This window comes from Magallana gigas, chromosome 5, assembly GCF_963853765.1.
Source record: "Magallana gigas chromosome 5, xbMagGiga1.1, whole genome shotgun sequence".
Classification (NCBI taxonomy): domain Eukaryota; kingdom Metazoa; phylum Mollusca; class Bivalvia; order Ostreida; family Ostreidae; genus Magallana; species Magallana gigas.
In genome coordinates, this window is record NC_088857.1 from 200,642 (window position 1) to 214,184 (window position 13,543).

The 13,543-nt window shown below is 35.6% G+C and overlaps 1 protein-coding gene across 2 annotated transcripts in view; it reads right to left on the reverse strand.

Annotated features, from left to right (window-relative positions):
- The window catches only part of LOC105321199 (serine/threonine-protein kinase greatwall), a 20,872-nt gene continuing 7,329 nt past the window's right edge, over positions 1-13,543 (reverse strand). The window contains exons 2-15 of one of the 2 annotated variants that reach the window (XM_020064468.3): positions 12,819-13,127; positions 12,424-12,479; positions 11,920-12,020; positions 11,494-11,585; positions 10,801-10,940; positions 9,071-9,159; positions 7,343-7,452; positions 5,667-7,100; positions 5,305-5,418; positions 3,830-4,076; positions 3,196-3,309; positions 2,055-2,159; positions 1,507-1,617; positions 1-899 (exon numbers count right to left, since the gene is read on the reverse strand). In XM_020064468.3, the coding sequence (XP_019920027.3) occupies positions 853-899; positions 1,507-1,617; positions 2,055-2,159; positions 3,196-3,309; positions 3,830-4,076; positions 5,305-5,418; positions 5,667-7,100; positions 7,343-7,452; positions 9,071-9,159; positions 10,801-10,940; positions 11,494-11,585; positions 11,920-12,020; positions 12,424-12,479; positions 12,819-12,863 (2,805 nt within the window). In that variant the 5' untranslated portion in view covers positions 12,864-13,127 and the 3' untranslated portion in view covers positions 1-852. The remainder of the gene's footprint in view (positions 900-1,506; positions 1,618-2,054; positions 2,160-3,195; positions 3,310-3,829; positions 4,077-5,304; positions 5,419-5,666; positions 7,101-7,342; positions 7,453-9,070; positions 9,160-10,800; positions 10,941-11,493; positions 11,586-11,919; positions 12,021-12,423; positions 12,480-12,818; positions 13,128-13,543) is intronic. The other variant, XM_020064470.3, reaches the window with a different exon arrangement.

Sequence of the window (13,543 nt, forward strand, 5' to 3'; positions counted from 1 at the left end):
ATAACGAGAAACTGAATCAGTCCTCTACAGCAACAGACTAGCCATAATTACATTGTGTAATAACGAGACACTGAATCAGTCCATTACAGCAACAGACTACCCATAATTACATTGTGTAATAACGAGACACTGAATCAGTCCATTACAGCAACAGACTAGCCATATATCCTGATTATCACCCCTAGCAGAACCCGGTCACAAAACACCATATTAAATCCTACAAAAACGAAATAGCTTTTTTGAATGTACTAAATAAATGATGCTTCTATGGAACCCTTACCCTCTCTATCCCAGTATGTTGTCTGCCATATGTAAGTCTGGTATTCAATGTATTCATATATACTCAAATAAAATTCATAGACTAAGTATTAATTAATGTAAGAATGGTACAATTTGCTGATTATAGACATTATTGATGTTGGCTGTATACACTGTACACGGGAACACAAAGAAAGAAGTTGAAATTCAGACACAAAAAAATAAGAATGGACATTCTTAATTGGCACAGGTATTAAATTCCATGAAGCTTTTCAGTTTAATACTACAATGCAAGATAAAAATGTGTATTCCATCACAAAATCACAAAGGTACATCAACTTTTTTTATAGTAGATATATAATTTTGTGACCATTTTTAAAACTTTTCCGAAAAATACGTAATATACAAATTGTAATAAAAGCTTCCAGATTAAGACAAGTTGAATATCATATCTAACAAAGCAAACATGTAATCCATACATGACACAATGACTTTTAATCTTCTAACGTATACACATGCTTTTATTAACAATCTAATATCTAATAAAATCTAATATCTTTTTTCTTTTGGATGGGGAGATTTCCCTTTGAGATCCTAGAAATCTATTCCTGACACCATCAGCTGCTGTTGGGAATTCCGGGCTGCAGAAAAAATTGCATACTTAGAAAAAGTCAAAATTGCTGATTCAACTTGCATACAGTACTGGTAAACTAACATTTACATGCTGCGACAAATACACAAAGCACCAATGACAAACGGGGTTTCGACAACTTATTGTTGTTATCAAATATCAGATACCTAGGAGTACTAGATCACAGCAGAAAGAAATATTTTGGACTATGATGTTCTTGCATAAAATGTGATATCTTACCACATTCTTAAGGATTACGTTTACTCGGGGTTTGAGATTTCAAAAAATATTTTTACAAAGTCCAATACCTGAAGTCAAAAAATGTTTTAAAAAATAAAAATAACAATTTTATTGACAAAAATCAATATTGATATCCGTGTTTTGTTTATTTGAGGAAGCTATGCTTCGATAAAGGTAGATAAATAATGAAACAGAGGAAAAAAGTAGATCATTGACCTAGTTATTTGAAAGTGAAAAACAGCACCACAGTAGTAGGGTTATAATGTAGAATAAAAAGTTTTTTGTTCCTATTTAATAGTAGAATTTTTTTCGCCCCTGAGTAAACGTAATCCTTAATAAAGTTGGTGCAAAGTCATCTGAGATGAAGAGTTCTTTACCTTCAAAGTAAGTTGTGTCAGCATCATCGTCTGGTTGTGGGACAAATGGAGGCTCCACCTCAAGAAGGTGGTCCCAGTCCACACCACTAAAGAAGCTCAGCTTCCTCACATCTGTAACAGAACATAGGGTAAAAAACACAGGGAAAATAAACTGAGTACAGATCTCAGTTATTCATTAAATGTTAAAAAACGGTGTATTGGTGGGGGTAAAAAGAAATTGATATTTAGTTTCTTTGGCCAAAATTTTTTATATAAGCAATAGACATGTATTTTGTTAAGATCAACCACCTTGGCAGCAATTGACATAATGCAGCAAGGCCTGAGAAACTATAGTAATCAATACTTTTTTTTGGACTAGTTCTCAAACATCTCTGATCCATAGCATACTAAATCACACCTAACGATACTACGGTATAGGAGCTGACTTTGCATAGATTTGCTACTACAATATCTAATCAACTTTGTGGGCCTACGTCTATAGATATTTCTTCAAACCTTGACTTTAATCCTGAACAAGAGCCTGTATGGCCTCACAATGACCTACTGACCTCGTTCTTTAGGTCTGTGTTGGGGCTCCATGGTCAGTAGTGCATCAATGGCTGACTTGGCAGCATCTGACAGAGGCTCCTCTTCTTCCCCTGGCCAAGGGATATCTACAAACCAGTCAAAAACTAGTAAGTCAGCAAGTCTACAACAAGTCAATACCAGATCTCTAGAGTGTGAGTTATCTATAAGTCAGTCAGGAATTAGTAAGTCAGCAAGTCTACAACAAGTCAATACCAGATCTCTAGAGTGTGAGTTATCTATAAGTCAGTCAGGGATTAGTAAGTCAGCAAGTCTACAACAAGTCAATACATGATCTCTAGAGTGTGAGTTATCTATAAGTCAGTCAGGGATTAGTAAGTCAGCAAGTCTACAACAAGTCAATACATGATCTCTAGAGTGTGAGTTATCTATAAGTCAGTCAGAACTAGTAAGTCAGCAAGTCTACAACAAGTCAATACATGATCTCTAGAGTGTGAGTTATCTATATTTCAGTCAAGAACTAGTATTAAGTCAGCAAGTCCATAACAAGTCAATACCAGGCCCCGGGGCCATAAAACTTAGACGAGCTCACTTTTGATCTCAGTCTCACTTTTCCACCATATGTTCCTTTTGTAAAAGTGAGACTTAGATCCAAAGTAAGCTCATCTAAGTTTTATGGCCCCGGGGCCAGATCTCTAGAGTGTGAGCTATCTATAATTATTAGTTCTCTCTGTTCTAAGGAGGTATTAATAGACACCTCCATATTATCATGTATTTCCAATCAAAATAAACAACAAAATCTGATATAATTTTATTCTTTTCCAAAAATTGTTATGAATTCAAATCTCCCTGGAGCTTTTAAAATCTTTACCTTTCAAAATTAATAAAACATATTTTTTGCACAAACAGTGTAAAATTTGAGAAATTCTAAACAGGTGAGAGTAATTCAGTAATAATGAACTTTCATCTGCATTACCGGTAATATCGACAGATGTCTCATACCACCTTAAGTTATCTGTTTGCCAGTATATCAATTTACTACAGATCCTTTAAATATTACAAGAAGTGCTTTATAAACCAGCTATCTGTTTAATGAATTACAAAAACTATGAATTGACTGTTTATTGGAATATATATGTAATCAGACAGATGATATCTACACACCTCTGTTGAGAATGTTTTGGAACACAAGTTCTGGGGTTTGGTCATTAAACGGTGGAACTCCTGTCAGGAACTCAAAAAGACAAACTCCGAGAGCCCACCAGTCTACACCTTCATCTGTCAACAAAAACACAGGCCACTCATCAGTCAAACCTCCATTGTGTATCTACATGTACATGACTTTTTTGTGTGTGTGTATTCGCAGACATTAGTCTACATAACAAAGATTTATCTTTTGTTACATTTATACATTCCTGATTTATGTGACTTCACCCCTGGAAACCACTTTTTGATTAATCACAAACATAAAATTATAACAAGTCAGCTGTAAGTTTTTGTCTCCTGTTTGGTTTATGCACATTAACTTTAACTGATAACTGAGAGAATATGCATAAAAAATCTCACAAATAAAATAGTTAAAAGAGAGAGTGTAATCAGAGGCTTTGGGGTATTTTTCAAATTATGGAATTTTGTGTTTTGAAAAAAAATGCCCAGTAGTTGTTCTACAAGAAAGTAGAATTGTAAAAGTTGGTTGTACAATGTAACTATTTTCTACCATTAATTCCAGAGACTAGAGGTAAAAGATCTTAAATATAGTCATATACATTAAGTGTTTGATGAAAAAGTTCTAGTTTACCATGACTTTTACGGAGCAATATTTCAGGGGCCAGATAATCTGGAGTTCCAAGAATCCTCTCCTCCTCATCGACCGGAGGCCGGCCCCGCCTCACACTCCGCGGTGTCTTAAATGGGGTTTTCCTGGTGGCGGGTGTTCTGTGACTGACCGGGGTCCCCATCATCTGTCCAGCAGGCGTCTTGGGGATAAAAGGTGTCCCAATTTTTCGAGCAGAGAGAGGGGTGCAGGGGGTCTGAAATCCTGCCCTCTAACAAAGAAATCACAGTTTGACATTACACATTTAATTTGCTCATTCATAGGGAGATCAAAGAAGATACGGTAATTCAAATCAAAGTACCGAAGAACTGACTGGAGTTGATTTTATCGATGGTAATTTATTTTAAAATCAATGATATGTTATTTTACATGACAAGTACAGGTAGTTTCTAATCTGTATTTGACTTACGCACATTTTTATAATATGAATTTTCAGACTTTTTCGACACAAGAATGTTGATAAAACCCCATATGAATCATGTTAAGTATTATTTAAAGATATGATATATTAAATCAAACTATGTATCAGTGATAGAAATATTTCTTGAAAATTTAAGGATCCAAGCAATATTGAACTCTCGTCTCGTTCAACCAAACGCTCGGCTTTCGCCGTTAATCTCCGACAAGTAAGAGAGACTCTCTGCCTGTCAGAGATTTACGGAGACAGCCGAGCGTCGAGTTGAACGAGAGTATATTGAACTCTGGCGTAAGAATACATACAACTACAAAAAATATCTAAATTGTTCGTACCATTTAAAATCTGACTATTTTCAAGGTATTTATATATATGTTTCCTTGAAAAACAATGCTTTAGCATACATTATTTCGGATTTATCAATTATTCTCAAGAACTAATTTTTGTCAACGGCGATGATTTGTGCTTTGGTCCAAACACTGTTTCACTTTCGGTTTGTCAGAGTAACTGCATAGGAGAGTTGATTAAAATCAACTCCCAAAAAGGGAAATCTGATAACTGTATGGTAGCTATACTAATTTTTCTGTTGAAATATTTTAATTACAGATATATATTGAACATGAGCATTTCCATCAGATAAAGGAAACAATACCCAAGCTCATTAAAATGAGACTTAAGCTGTGACATCAAGACAACATTAAGCTGATGAATTGTCACTTAGCTGTGATGTTAAGCTATGAGATAAAGCTATGACATCATGATACAACATTAAGCTGTGACGTTAGGCTATGGGGTTAAGCTGTGACATAAGCTATGACATTAAGCTTTGACATTATGATGTTAAGCTGTGAAATGGGCTGTGAAGTAAAGCTGTGACAGTTTACTATAACATTAAGATATGATGTTAAGATGTGACATTAAGCTTTGTATTTTACGTTGACATTACACTGTGACTTTAGACTATAACTTAAAGCTTTAACATTCAGGATTGAGACTAAGCTATAACATTAAGTGTTGTCTAAACCTTGAGTCTGCTTGGTTCTGGTGTGGCCAGTACAGAAGCCAGGGGTGAGGACGGGCAGTCCCCTGACCCGTGAGACACAAACCGCACATGTGTCTCTCTGGTGATAACCTTCTCCTAAAAAGTACAATACTCTGTATATGACAAAAAAAGTGGTTGTCTAGATTTTGATAGGTGATGAATCTGATTTAGTGACTATTAATGTCTTGTTAAAAGCTTTGAATTAAAGTAAAAATAAGAATTAAAGATTTATGATTCCATTTACCATTCACAGTATATTGTTACACATGAAAACAATATTTCAACTAGATTAATACACAGACTTAGTAAGTGACTAGTTTACACGGATCACATGACCTACTGACCTTTTGGACCTCCACTTTGACCTCTCTGCTGTCAGGAGAGCTGTCACTGTTGTCACTGATGCTGATGTTGTCTATCCCTGACATCATCAACACGGACTCCTCCTCTGTCTGGTCCTCCCCCTTATCCTGTCCGGGGAAGGGTACCAGATTACAAGGGGAAACAACTCCATTGTCAGGGGAGGCCACCTGTTCCTCTTCACAATGAAACGTAAGGACTTTAGCTTTAAGTCTTTCTTTGTTGCGGTTCTTTAGTATGCCAGGTTCTTTCATTGAAAAATTGCTTTGACTCTCAGAAATCTGAGTAGTCATTTGGTTTCCATGGTTACTATCAACATCTGCCTCCATGTTGCTGTCTTTGGCGACTCCTATCTGTTTTCGTTTGTGTCGATGCTCATCTCCAAACAAACCAAGAACCTGAATCTCCTGAGTCAGTCCAGAGTTAGAAGGATAGATCTGCTTAAGGGCAGGGCTCTTATCTATCCCACAGAACTTTCTCTTCCTGACACAGTTCTTTGTAACTGTGTCAAGGTCAGCCTCCTCTTCATCAGAGTGGTAGCTGAAAGAATTACTTGTTACATTCGCTCTACTTCTTTGGACTTCCAAAGCTTTTTCTTTCTTAGTTAAGCTTTTACAGCCCTCATTATTGACAAGCTGCTTTTCTTTACTCAGCTTTCTTGCACTAGAGGAGTTTCCTAGTTCCAGTTTATTTTTATAGACTACGTTTTCTTGGTCATCACTGTCCTCCGAATAGGATCCATAACGCATTGAGCGAAGATTACGTGCTGCGTAAGAATTCCACACAGATTCGTCTGTCCGATGCATTTGAGGTGTATCATCCAAAATGCTCTCTTGCCGTGATGGTGCCTTCAGATGGCTGTTACAGCAGTTCCCATGACAACCATGGTGTTCTGTTTCACACTGGTTACTATCACAGCTTCGGTCTCCTGACTTACATTGGTCAAACACGGAATCACAGCTTTTCTTTGAAATGGAAATGGAAAACTCCACACTTGAACTTGAGCTAAATACACTTTCATCAAAGGAGATAGTTGACAGTCCTTTATTTTCTTCAATAGCTGACAGTTTAAGCATTGGCAATGATTGGCTTTGACTTTGGAGGCTTGACAGTTGAGTAGACTCAATCTGAACATGACTAGACTCAACAGACAGCCGAGTGGACTCGATCTGATTGGTCTCACTGACATAGGACTGACTCCAGTTGAGTGAGTCCTGGAGGGTGGGGGTAAGGCTTTTGACTGGAGGGGTGAGTCTGGCCACCGTGCTCTGGCTTACCACCCTGTCCCTCAGGGAAAGAGGTTTGGCTGACGACTGACACAGGGGCGAGTTCAGGGACCGAATGGAGCCGAATGACTTCTGGGATCCACTCTCCTCCAGCAGGGAGCTTAGCTTGTGCTTCCTTATGGACTGGAGATTCTACAAGTTTATACAGAATCACATTACAATGTTTAGACTGGAGGTTTTACAAGTTTATAAAAAATCACATTTCAATCATGTTTAGACTGGAGATTATACAAGTCAGAGCAATGAACTACTGAAGAATTTTTTTCACACAGAGTCAATGATTTGGAGTTTTATAGATTCACGAAGAGACAAAAAGTATATAATCTATCCTCTTATCCAATAGATAGTAACAAGCTCTGTGTTGTAAAACTTACAAATCCAAGGTTGCTCTTCAAGGACAGGATTTGGCCCGGGGTCCTGGTGTTGACAGACATCTTACTGTAGGGGAGGGGGGTCCTGTGTACTTCTCCTGACCCCTGACCTGCTTGAAAAGATTGACCAATTACAATTGCAACCAACATAGTACACACCATACTTACAATATAAACATTCTGGAAAGAGACTAACATTAGACTTAGGGAGCCATATTTCTTTCAGTTTGAGGTGTCCTTACTAAAACATAGAGGCAAAAATCAGTCAGTTTTAGCTTTCAGGTCTATTTTTTTCCAACACCCAGGTTAAAGGAAGTGAACATGAAAAAAATAATTGTTGCTTGATAAATTTTAAAAGCCTTTTGAAACTTAAAAATGAGGTCTGTTACCTTTTTGTTTATTTCTATCAAGAGATTTTATCAATTTAACACTCTCAGTGAAAGGTTTATGGAGGTAATCCATTATTCCCCAGCATGCATCTGTTCTCTGACGTATATAAGCCACATTGCTGCTGGTGACTGGGTCAATGTTGGAACTAGGCCAGTGTTTATGTACAGAGTTGATAAAAGTTACGAAGAAAAAATATGCCTTGATGTGAAGAAAAATTTTGTGTACTGTCATGAGAAGACAAGGTTTTAGTACATTTCTATAAATGAACCTCAGATAACTATTTATGATTTGTACAAAAAATGAATACCGGTAGATAAATTAATTTGTAAAATCTAAGACCATCACATTCCAGGTGTTTGTAAGGAGATGTGGCAGTCAGTGTTTACATAAATAAAATGCTGTTTTTAGATTTCAATTTGAATTAATATAAAAATTGTAATTTCATTTTCTTTGTGGGATTTCTTACCGTTACTTTTTATTTAAATGCCCTGGAAATTTTTCTGATTTGTTTTTTTTTTTATACATAAGATCTTGATGATATGTACGCCGGTTCTGTTTATGCTGTCAGAAGAATAACAGGACTAAGACACTTTTTAAAAGTCAGGATGCTGTGCAATGCACCTTGTGTGCTCATTTATGTAGCACACATAATGTTCAAACTCATAAACAAGAAATTCCCGAGTGCAAGAAAAAATAGGTCACAATAACACTGATCCACGGACATTCCATTCTAGTTACATGTCACATTAACTGCTGGTGGGAATGCATCATTCTGAGATCCAAAATCTTCCTCCATAAACACCGTTTAAAATGACAACTCTTTACATTCCTTTCAAGTCTCCATTCACATTTTGTATGGCATTTTATCTCTGTTACTAAAAGTGTGTAAAAATGCAATGTGTCCCACTGACGGCAGCATCTGTGCTGCCCTCTCTTAGATGCTTAGAGATAACCCAGCAGGGAGGTAATGATTTTAACAATATGGCAGCGCTCATGGATTGCAAGAATAAGTTATTCTAAGTGGTATATCTTTTTACTGAGGAAAGCTCTGTCTAAACGGTTTTCAGATATCATTATACACATCAAACAAACAAATTTGAGCCCTTGATAATTTTTTCATGTTCACTTCCTTTAATCATTGAAAGTCTAAAGTCTGTCATATGAAGTTGCCAATAACAATACTCAAATCAATCAAAGAAAGTCCAAAGTCCACCAGTTACACTTGTTTTCTTACTCTCAATTACCACTTACCAATGCTCTCTATGGAAAAATCAGTGATTTTACCATGGAGCGTTGCGTTACCAGTTAGGTAATCTTAGATTCAGTGTCCGGTTGCCTTACCCACATTCAAGTTGATCTTGGAGAGCCCAAAGTCTGTGAGTTTGAGATGGCCTTCATTGGTTACCAGCATGTTGTCTGGTTTCAGGTCCCTACACACCACAGATAGTTTATTTAACAGGATATCAATGTTTACATGAAGCATGCATCTAAGAATGGTTAAACAGGATATCAATGTTTACATGAAGCATGCAGCTAAGAATGGTAAAACAGGAGATCAATGTTTACATGAAGCATGCAGCTAATAATGGTTAAACAGGAGATCAATGTTTATATGAAGCATGCAGCTAAGAATGGTTAAACAGGAGATCAATGTTTATATGAAGCATGCAGCTAAGAATGGTTAAACAGGAGATCAATGTTTACATGAAGCATGCATCTAAGAATGGTTAAACAGGATATCAATGTTTACATGAAGCATGCATCTAAGAATGGTTAAACAGGATATCAATGTTTACATGAAGCATGCATCTAAGAATGGTTAAACAGGATATCAATGTTTACATGAAGCATGCAGTTAGAATGGTTAAACAGGATATCAATGTTTACATGAAGCATGCAGCTAAGAATGGTTAAACAGGATATCAATGTTTACATGAAGCATGCATCTAAGAATGGTTAAACAGGAGATCAATGTTTACATGAAGCATGCATCTAAGAATGGTTAAACAGGATATCAATGTTTACATGATGCATGCATCTAAGAATGGTCAAACAGGATATCAATGTTTACATGAAGCATGCAGCTAAGAATGGTCAAACAGGATATCAATGTTTACATGAAGCATGCAGCTAAGAATGGTTAAACAGGATATCAATGTTTACATGAAGCATGCAGCTAAGAATGGTTAAACAGGATATCAATATTTACATGAAGCATGCATCTAAGAATGGTTAAACAGGATATCAATGTTTACATGAAGCATGCATCTAAGAATGGTAAAACAGGAGATCAATGTTTACATGAAGCATGCAGCTAAGAATGGTCAAACAGGATATCAATGTTTACATGAAGCATGCAGCTAAGAATGGTTAAACAGGAGATCAATGTTTACATGAAGCATGCATCTAAGAATGGTCAAACAGGATATCAATGTTTACATGAAGCATGCAGCTAAGAATGGTCAAACAGGATATCAATGTTTACATAAAGCATGCAGCTAAGAATGGTTAAACAGGATATCAATGTTTACATGAAGCATGCAGCTAAGAATGGTTAAACAGGATATCAATATTTACATGAAGCATGCATCTAAGAATGGTTAAACAGGATATCAATGTTTACATGAAGCATGCATCTAAGAATGGTTAAACAGGATATCAATGTTTACATGAAGCATGCAGCTAAGAATGGTTAAACAGGATATCAATGTTTACATGAAGCATGCAGCTAAGAATGGTTAAACAGGAGATCAATGTTTACATGAAGCATGCATCTAAGAATGGTTAAACAGGAGATCAATGTTTACATGAAGCATGCATCTAAGAATGGTTAAACAGGAGATCAATGTTTACATGAAGCATGCATCTAAGAATGGTCCAGTTTTGTGTATAAAGCATGATAATTCAGACTAAGAGAGTGCATGATTTCACAGATCTATGGAGGATTCTCGGATCATCAATTATTTCACCTGTAAATCACTTTGTGACACGAACAAATCAGTCTATTTATAATGAGTTTACCAGTGAAATAAACTTGAATTTAAAAATCTGTCAAATTACATAGATATTACCTATGAATGATGCCATGGGAATGTAAGTACTGGAGAGCTAGGGTGACCTCAGCAGCGTAGATGCGCGACATGTCTTCATCAAAATAACCATATATGGCCAACAGACTTTTTACATCACCACCAATCAAATACTCCATTATCTATTGAAACAGAACATTCATTTCTTCTATTTAAACAAAGCATCATAGTCTTTAATGCTTCAATTTTTTGGTTTGCATTTCAGTAATAAACACTATTCTTCAGTGATGTTAATTTAGGTTAATCTGCAAAGAACTATATTTGATATGGTCTAAAATAATGGTTTAAAGCTCTCTATAAAACTTCAGTTTTGGAGGCTAGAAATGCATAATACCATATATAGTCTTTATGTCTTTGTCAAATAACAATTCCTTCATAAAATGGCCTCATCATTTAAGAAATTAATAATATTTGGATGAAGCTCTTAGTTTGAGGTCTAAGTAAAAAGGATTTTTACAAGAATTAAACTACATAAAATACACTGTTCATTACCTGCTAGAGAATACAGTATTTGTTATTTATCTCAAAGATTACCTAACTCCTTCTCTATTAAAGAATAAAGAATCCTTTCTCTTCCAGAGAATATACAATCCATCGTTTACCATAGAATACAATTTTTACCAGAGATTACACAATTTGTTACCTTTTCCACAGAATACACATTTCATTATTTACCAGAAAGATGTTGTTCTGGGACTGCAGGGAGTAGTATAAGTGCACAATGAAGGGGCTGTTGGACAACGCCAGGGCATCTCGTTCTGCCAACACTGGAAGAAAAATTCCAATAACTGATGCATCTTTATCCCTCAAACATTGTTGAATTATAACAAATTAATCTGCGGTATAAGTTTCTTGAAGTTCACAAATCAATTTTCAGTTAAATAGAATTAAGACTTCATAAATTTGAAAGCAATGCAGAGAACAAATGGATTCACATAGACTCCTTATTCTGGAAATGTTCATAAAAAATGATAAGAAAGTTTTAACCCTGTTAGAAAATCTTGCAATTTTTAACTGATCCTACATTTATCATCTTATCACTACTTGAGTTTTCTCTCTAACATAACTTTGTGTATATTATGTTACTTGAAGTTTCTTTACCTTGGTTCACCATATTTTTGTTGACCATGTCCGACTTCTTCATCACTTTAATAGCATACTTCTTGTTTTCTTGGTTTTTCTTATGACCCAGAAATACTTTCCTTATCAAGTGAAACAAAATGATACACATGAATATAAAACTCACCATGTCGTGATGTGTACTGGCTAATCAGAAGTTTTATTTGACATACAAGAATACCTGAATGGCGAATAATTCAGGAATTCTATACATACAGCTCACAATGTTTAAAAATGGATTCCTTTAATAAAAATGCATTCTAATGCAACGAACTTAAAAAATGGTGTAATTAACGATTTCAGAAACATGCATTATTTATGATAGTAAACTTTCGCCCATTGTGAATGGCAAGGTTCACCATGACGTGATAGTTTGTTGTTTTTTTTTGTAAGTGACAACTGTTAGTAATGTACTTAAACAGAATCATGGACAAATTTATCTACATTCATATGTAAATTACACATAGAAAACATCGTTTTACAAACCCAAAGGCCCCTCTGCTGATAGGCTTCATAAACACAAAATCTTCTATTGATGTGGGCTGAAAAAGATAACAAAACACAATTAGCATCAACATTAAATGAAACAAATATTACTGTACGGTTTATCTACATCGAAGCTTTTTCAACATTTTATCTGACTCTTGAATAACTGTATTGACATTATTTGATTGACATGGGCAAATATTTTAGCTAATACCCATCCCTTTCAAAAGTGTTATATTTTTTTTTCCATTAACTTTGTGTTAATCTGCCTTTGTTCTATCATTGGCAGAGTAAACGCGATACCGTTCAAACGGATGACAACATTATGAATCATTGTTATTGGCACTGCATCCGCACTGCGCTTGGGTTGGCGGCTTCGTATAAAACTAACTTACTCTCTCAGGAAGATCGACACATCTTGACATTCCAACGTCTGCCATATTTACTGTTGAATCTATTGCTTGTTGTCTACATCTACATAATTATCTGTTTATGTACATCGGATCCTTTCATTTGCGGTGGGTTTTGAGTCAATGAGTGTTTTCGTATTTGGTGGCACATCTACACACAATGCGCCTCCTAAATGTAAAGAGCACTTCAACCGGTGTTGATTTTTTCGCATCCCCTGAATTTCAGTCTTTTTAGCAGCAGGGTAAAACACACAGCGTATTTTCCCTCCGAAAATAGGCCATCGTTCAAAACACCTAATACAATAAAAAAAAATCTAAAATTAAAAAAAAATCGACTGTTTGCATGATCAGTGAGATAACATATCCATATAGGTCTACCTAATATTGTGCGCGTGTGACGCCATGAAAAAAAAAACCCTCAAAAGGGTGATAATGTATACATATTGTAGAAGTAAATTATTTGAAATTTTCACATAGAGAAATATACATAACACATTTCTATTCCCTATAACTTTTTGTACGAATTCTTAATCTAAATATTTTTTTGGGAGTGCTATAAAATGAAATGACGGATACTTTTGTGATTTTAAGAAGACCCCTTCTGAAAACAGACCAATATTTTTCTTGCAAATGACGTACATTGCGGCTCCTTACATTTGAATCTTGTAATTTCATGTATATATAGTTCTTTGTGTAAACAATTATTGATT